This window comes from Natator depressus, chromosome 9, assembly GCF_965152275.1.
Source record: "Natator depressus isolate rNatDep1 chromosome 9, rNatDep2.hap1, whole genome shotgun sequence".
In the NCBI taxonomy this organism is placed as follows: domain Eukaryota; kingdom Metazoa; phylum Chordata; order Testudines; family Cheloniidae; genus Natator; species Natator depressus.
In genome coordinates, this window is record NC_134242.1 from 55,711,548 (window position 1) to 55,718,166 (window position 6,619).

The following is a 6,619-nucleotide window of genomic DNA, read 5'->3' on the forward strand; positions in this document are numbered from 1 at the left end:
ACCTCATCCCCCTGGTCTGGTGGTCTATAGCAGACTCCCACTTCTAAACTTAATCCAGAGACTCTCAGGTTTTTCTGCAGTTTCAGACTGGAGCTCTGAGCAGTCATACTGCTCTCTTACATACAATGCAACTCCCCCACCTTTTCTGCCCTGCCTGTCCTTCCTGAACAGTTTATATCCATCCATGACAGTACTCCAGTCATGTGAGTTATCCCACCAAGTCTCTGTGATTCCAGTCAAATCATAATTCCTTGACCGTGCCAGGACTTCCAGTTCTCCCTGCTCGTTTCCCAGGCTTCTTGCATTTGTGTATAGGCACTTAAGATAACTCACTGATCATCCTGCTTTCTCAGTATGAGGCAGGAGTCCTCCCCTCTTGCGCTCTCCTGCTCGTGCTTCCTCCTGGTATTCCACTTACCTCAGGGCTTTGGTCTCCTTCCCCTGGTGAACCTAGTTTAAAGCCCTCCTCACTACGTTCGCCAGCCTGCTTGTGAAGATGCTCTTCCCTCTCTTCGTTAGGTGGAGGCTCTCTCTTCCTAGCACTCCTTCTTGAACATTTCAGACATAACAGAATGAGGCTAGAGAAAAATACATTATATTTTGCTTGTTAAAAATTCGGGCAGATATTCTCTTGAACTGCTAGCACGCCCATACTCTGGAGCAGTGACTTGATATTTGGTAGAGGGGATGTACTTTTTGCCATCCCTATGAAATTGTGCTCAAATTCAGCCAAGATGATATAAGTCTTTGAAAAATCATCGATCACACATGCTCAGCAAACATTTACTAAAACATCACAGCTAAAATCTCCAAAGATTGTGTCTGCACTAGGCATACTCCATTCTGGGGCTAGAGCAGACTTCCCTTGCAATTTTCACTCTGCTGCTGGGGGTCATGCTGGGGTCAGAGTTGGGAGCCAAAATGGAGACCAGGGGACTCTTGTGCTCAGTGCTCCCCCCTGCTAGTTCCAGGCAGCATGGAGGAGGAAAGTGCCTTATTTAAATGCAGAGGGGACCTGAGCTGGAAAGGATGGGCAGTAGAATGGAACAAGGAGAGGGGACTGACTGGGAAACTATGGTATGGAGACGGGAGGGGAAATCGGAGGAAATACCTGATGAGTCAGGGTGGGAAAGGGGACTAATTCTGGCTGGGGAAAGACATCAGAGTCAAGTTAGGAAATGCCTGAATTAAGGGTGCTTGTGGGACCTTTGAGACACTAGATGCTGTAATGTGGGATGCCCTGGTGGTTGTACTGGGGCACCAGCCCAACTGATACCCCTTATATTCCCTTGCTTTTATCAACTTCTCAGGGGAGAGAGATGGAAGAACAGAACTTTCAAGGGAAGAGTGAGTTCCTGCAGGAACAGAAATAACTGTATATGGGCAGCACACAGTGACTTTGCATAACAAGTCATTGTATTCATTGTTTGTAGAGCCCCATCATATGTCCTGACATAGGAACTCTGCTACTCCATCTTTATTACACTTTTAGCAAGTTCTCTAGTTTGTGTGTAGGCAATATGTAAGGAGGATACCCTCTGGGGGCAGTGCTGATAGCAGTGCTGTAGTTTGAAAACTACAGTCGTATTCTCATGCTCCCCTTTTCACCCATTCCTCTATAAAGTGGTGATTCTGAGTCGCTTTTACTCTACCTGCAGAAGCAAGGATTAAATTGCATCAGTTTCCAATCACCCATTTTGGAAAGTCTTCCTCAATGATTCTAACAGAGGGCATCTAGTAAAATAAATTGGGGATTTTGTAGTTGGAGGGTGGAAGGGCCTACCCATATTGCTAGGGCTCTACTAAATTCACAGTCCATTTTTGTCAATTTCACGGTCATAGGATTTCAAAAATCATAAATTTCATGATTTCAGATATTTAAATCTGAAATTTCATGGTATTATAATTGTAGGAGTCCTGACCCAAAAAGGAGTTGTAGTGGGGGGTTGCAGTACTGCTACCCTTACTTCTGCGCTGCTGCTGGCAGCAGCGCTGTCTTCAGAGCTGTGTAGCTGGAGAGCGGTGGCCGCTGGCTGGGAGCCCAGCTCTGAAGGCAGCACCACCACCACCAGCAGGGCAGAAGTAAGGATGGCACGGTATGGTATTTCCACCCTTACTTCTGCACTGCTGCCTGCAAAGCTGGACCCTCTGTCAGCCTCCGCCACTCTTCGGCCACCCAGCTCTGAAGGCAGTAACGCAGAATTAAGGGTGTCATGGCATGGTATTGCCAGCCTTACTTCTGCACTGCTGCTGGGGGGGGGCGCCCAGCTCTGAAGGCAACGCAGAAGTGAGGATGGCAATATTGTGGGGCCCCCTGGCAACTCCCTTTTGGGTCAGGACCCCTAATATGAGAAAAACTGGTCTCCCCTGTGAAATCTGTATAGTGTAGGGTAAAAGCACACAAAAAAACAGATTTCACGGGGGGGGGGGACCAGATTTCATGGTCCCTGATGCGTATTTCATGGCCACGAATTTGATAGGACCCTACGTATTGCCTAGCATTGATTCTCTTTCAGGTTCATTATGCTGGCCTGTGATGGCCTCTTCAAGGTCTTCTCACCAGAAGAAGCTGTGAACTTCATCATGTCCTGCCTGGAGGTGAGGAGAAGGCAGCTCTAGGGTGGACTTGCATGTGCAGTCTCATCAGTGCAGAAGGTGTGAAATACTAGCATGCTGGGAAGAGGAGAGCATAGAAGAAAAATACACTTTTAGGTGGAGCCAGTGTGTTCTGGCAGGTTATTGATGAGAGCTATTCTAAAATACTGTAGGATTGCCCCATTCTCAAATGATTGCTTATTGCCATTATTTGTCCTGTTTAACCCATCTGTGCTTCATGGGACCATCACCATTTTATTGTCTCCCAGCCCCAGTATGAAGGAGAGTTGCTCCTTAGCCAGTATGAGAGAGCTTTCCTTGCACATTATTAAATTCCATGTATGAGCAATCTGGGCTTTTTCCTAGAGCTGGAAGAAACAGAATCCTGAAGAACAGGAGCCTGTTTAGTGTTGCCCACGTGAACTTGTGATTGGATTATGCAGCATAAAACTGTAGTCCGCATGAATGCAGAGCAGTGTGAAATGTTTATGCTCAGCAGAACAGGTTTGTGTGAGTAGTATGGTCAACTTCCTGTTTCAACAGGACAAGAATATCCAAACACGAGAAGGGAAATTAGCAGCTGATGCTCGATATGAAGCAGCCTGTAACAGGCTGGCCAACAAAGCAGTGCAGCGAGGTTCTGCGGATAATGTCACTGTAGTGGTGGTCCGGATCGAGCACTGAAGAAAAACATGCAGGGATGCAGTCCCAAGCTGCATGTGATGGATTTAAATGCAACAACAAAGTTTGTGTGTGTGTGTGTGTGAGAGAGAGAGAGAGAGAGAGAGAGAGAGAGAGAGAATTAATCTGGGGGGGAGGGGGCATGGGTCTCCTCCCTGGATGCTCTTCATTGTAAATAAACTTCTTTTTCTAATTGTTTTAGTTCATTTTTTTGTTTGTCATATTTTATAAATGAATTTCTGTACAGGACAGATTGCATTTCCTGCTACCACTGTTGGGGCTTCATGTGGAAATTCATCATTCAGTTTCAACTGCCTAATGAAAGTCTAAGCAAATCACAATTCTTTACCATAGGTATTGGAACTGTATTTGCAAGAACATGCCTTTTTATTATTGTAATTTTGAGCCAGTTAAACACAGCTGTGAGGGGAGGAGTGGGAGGAGACTGCCAAATAGAAATGGACAAAATCTGTAGGGAAAAGAACAATTGTCTTGAGGCTTTTAACAGTAATTGCAGCCAAAGGCAAGATCAAAACTGGATAAAAACCATGAAGTAGCTGCTGATGTTGAATAACTCAGTTTGAAAACTACAGTCGTATTCTCATGCTCCCCTTTTCACCCATTCCCCTATAAAATGGTGATTCTGAGTAGCTTTTACTCTACCTGCAGAAGCAAGGATTAAATTGCATCAGTTTCCACCATTCACAAAGGGCTAGTCTACCACTCTGGAGCAGTGACTTCATTGTATTTAGACTAGCTGAGAATGGTATCTGTGTTATTAAGCATGGTTATGTAATATAAAGAAGAAGGTTGACGGATGCATCTGGTCTACAATTCTGAAATTCAGCCTTTGTACAAAATGCTTGTCAAGCCCAGGTCTGGTGTGAAATAGAGCAAAAACAGTGGAGGCACTTCCTCAAAAGCCATTTACTCTTTTAAAGAAATGAAGAGAAATCCTGGGTGCTAGCAAATCTACTGTCAGAAACTAAAGAGCAGGTTTAGGCTTGCTTCTGGTAATTGTGTAGTGACATGAACAGGCAGAGGATGAAATTATTTAGGGGCTTTGAAATTAATGTCGGGGGGGAGGGGGAAGAAAGTCACAAATGAGAGGAAAAATAACGTCACTGGTAACAGTCCTCAGAACAAAAACTGAGCCTGCTCCTACTCCTCCTTTCCCTGCCCCCATTTGTCTCAGCTTATCAAAATAAGTGGGGTTGTGGCAGGTGGGAGATGCCTGTACATTAATGCCATTACATTAATGCCATTACATTAATGCCAGCTGGGAGTGTGACTGCCATCAGACAGGAGTGGATGGGGCATCTCTTAGCACAACTCAAGCCAGTTGCATAAGTATATTCCATATTACAATACCATCCAATAAATATTTCCATAAAATGCTTTATACCATACATTTATCTATACTGCAGGGAGAGAAAAAACCATACAGGGCTCTTTAACCTGGAAAGTAGGAGTTTCGCAATAGCTGTAGCTTGGAGACAAATTGCAATCTGCTTTTGGAGGATCAAGGCTAACCTTAGCTTTATTGTAGTCAAAGATGGGAGGCCTGCTGACGTTCCCAGAGTAGGGTGGTCTAGGTGAGCAACTTACTGAGAGAACACCCAAGACAGTTTAGCTGTCTTCGTCTACACTTTTTATTTAATGTTTCAACACTTGCTTTAGTGTTTTGCTGTGAAGAATAGCAACCCATTATGATGACATCCTGAACAGAAGTCCATTTTGAACATTCTGCTGCTGTGCAGTGTTACCCCTCAGAGGGCATGCTGAGTTTTCTCTTCCTTCACTAAATAGCAATAGGCTGGGTTTATTTTAAGGACACAAGTAGATTTAAGCAATTAAGGGACTCTTCTGGTTCTTCAGCTGTTTGTCATGCTTGCTAGCAGATTGGCTCTGCAAGTTGCACCATGTCCCCTACTCCCACAGACTTCCCAGGGGACTGCTCACCTTGCAGGATCAATGCCTAAGAGTAAACACCTGCTGTCCTTTTTGGATGCCTCTTCATTACAAGAAAAGCGGTATTTTTCCCTTGTGTTAACTAATGTAGTAAAATCCTAATGAAGACAAGGCAGTTAACTTGTGTGAAATAGTAAACCTTGGGAGTGTCCCTCTGATCTTACCTTGACCTGCCATGAGAAACCCTGACGTTTGCCTTGGTCTGCTGATTTGTGTGAAAGCTACAACATGGTCTGTGTTCACTAGGATTTTACCACATAGTAAGAACACAACTTCTTTTCCTAGCAAAGAGAAGGCCTTTCAGGCTTGAATTCTTTGCGACTTCAGTGGGAGTTCAGCTACAGTAAAGACTGCAGGAATTTGGTGTGTAAGTTGCTACATACCATAAAAAGCTGAACTGGCTGCACCTAATTTTTGAACTTGGGGCTTATGTCCTACTTTGTATGTTACCAGGGCCCCAAATGACAGACTTGTAAAGCTTTTCTAAGACAACTGTTAGGGTATGGCTACACTGCAATGAAACACCCGCAGCACTGAGACTCAGAGCCCTGGTCACTTGACTTGGGCTGTCTGGGGCTAAAAATTGCTGCATAGATGTTGAGGCTCAGCCTGAACCTTAGTGTCTTCACTGCAATTTTTAGCACCACAGCCTTAGACCTGGGCCAGCTGCAGCCATGCTGCTGGTCTTCTTTTGCAGTAGAGAGGTACTTATAGTTTTCTAACCAGTGAATTATAAGAGCTGATTTGTAGAGAGTGCTAGTATTTTATGTAAAGGACAGCTTATGTAGCTTTTTCCTGAAAGATTTTGTGAAAGTGCTGCCCACAGCAAATGCTCTAGTCCGAGTTAACTTTGTTTCCTGAAAGAGTTTGCTGTGAAAGCAGTTCCTCCAGCAGGACTGGAAAAGCTTTCTTGGTAGCAAAAATAAAATTCAGAGAGAGTTGAGCCCCTTGTCCTGCTATCATGAAGGTGGAGCTGAGTGCACTTCTAGGATATCTCACTGAAGTTTCGGCAGGAGCTCAGGAATTAAGTACATGGTACTAAGAAATGAGACTGCATCTTTTTCTTTCCCTGCCTTTGTTATTAATTTAGGGCCTATTCCTTCAGCCCTTATTTATGCATGTAGTCCCACTGTGTTAATCAGAGTTAGACTGCCTATCGGGACCAAAGCCAGGCGTAACGGTGCGTATCTCCACCAACCATTGACTGGGCTCTCTGCCATGGGCAGAGAATGGGGTGGTGGTGTGAGTACACTGTTCTTAGGAAGTGGAAAATCATTGGATAGCAATTCACGTTCTAACTAGTCTGCTGCCTTATCAGGACACTGCTCTGCATTGAAAATTAACTTCCAAGTACCAGTGCCTGCTGCTAGCA

The 6,619-nt window shown here is 44.7% G+C and overlaps 1 protein-coding gene across 4 annotated transcripts in view; it reads left to right on the forward strand.

Moving 5' to 3' along the window:
* ILKAP (ILK associated serine/threonine phosphatase) overlaps window positions 1-3,389 on the forward strand; it is a 55,330-nt gene extending 51,941 nt beyond the window's left edge. For all 4 annotated transcript variants that reach the window (XM_074964248.1, XM_074964246.1, XM_074964247.1 and 1 more), the window contains exons 12-13: window positions 2,517-2,598; window positions 3,139-3,389. In XM_074964248.1, the coding sequence (XP_074820349.1) occupies window positions 2,517-2,598; window positions 3,139-3,279 (223 nt within the window). In that variant the 3' untranslated portion in view covers window positions 3,280-3,389. The remainder of the gene's footprint in view (window positions 1-2,516; window positions 2,599-3,138) is intronic.
* The last annotated feature ends 3,230 nt before the right edge of the window (window positions 3,390-6,619 follow it).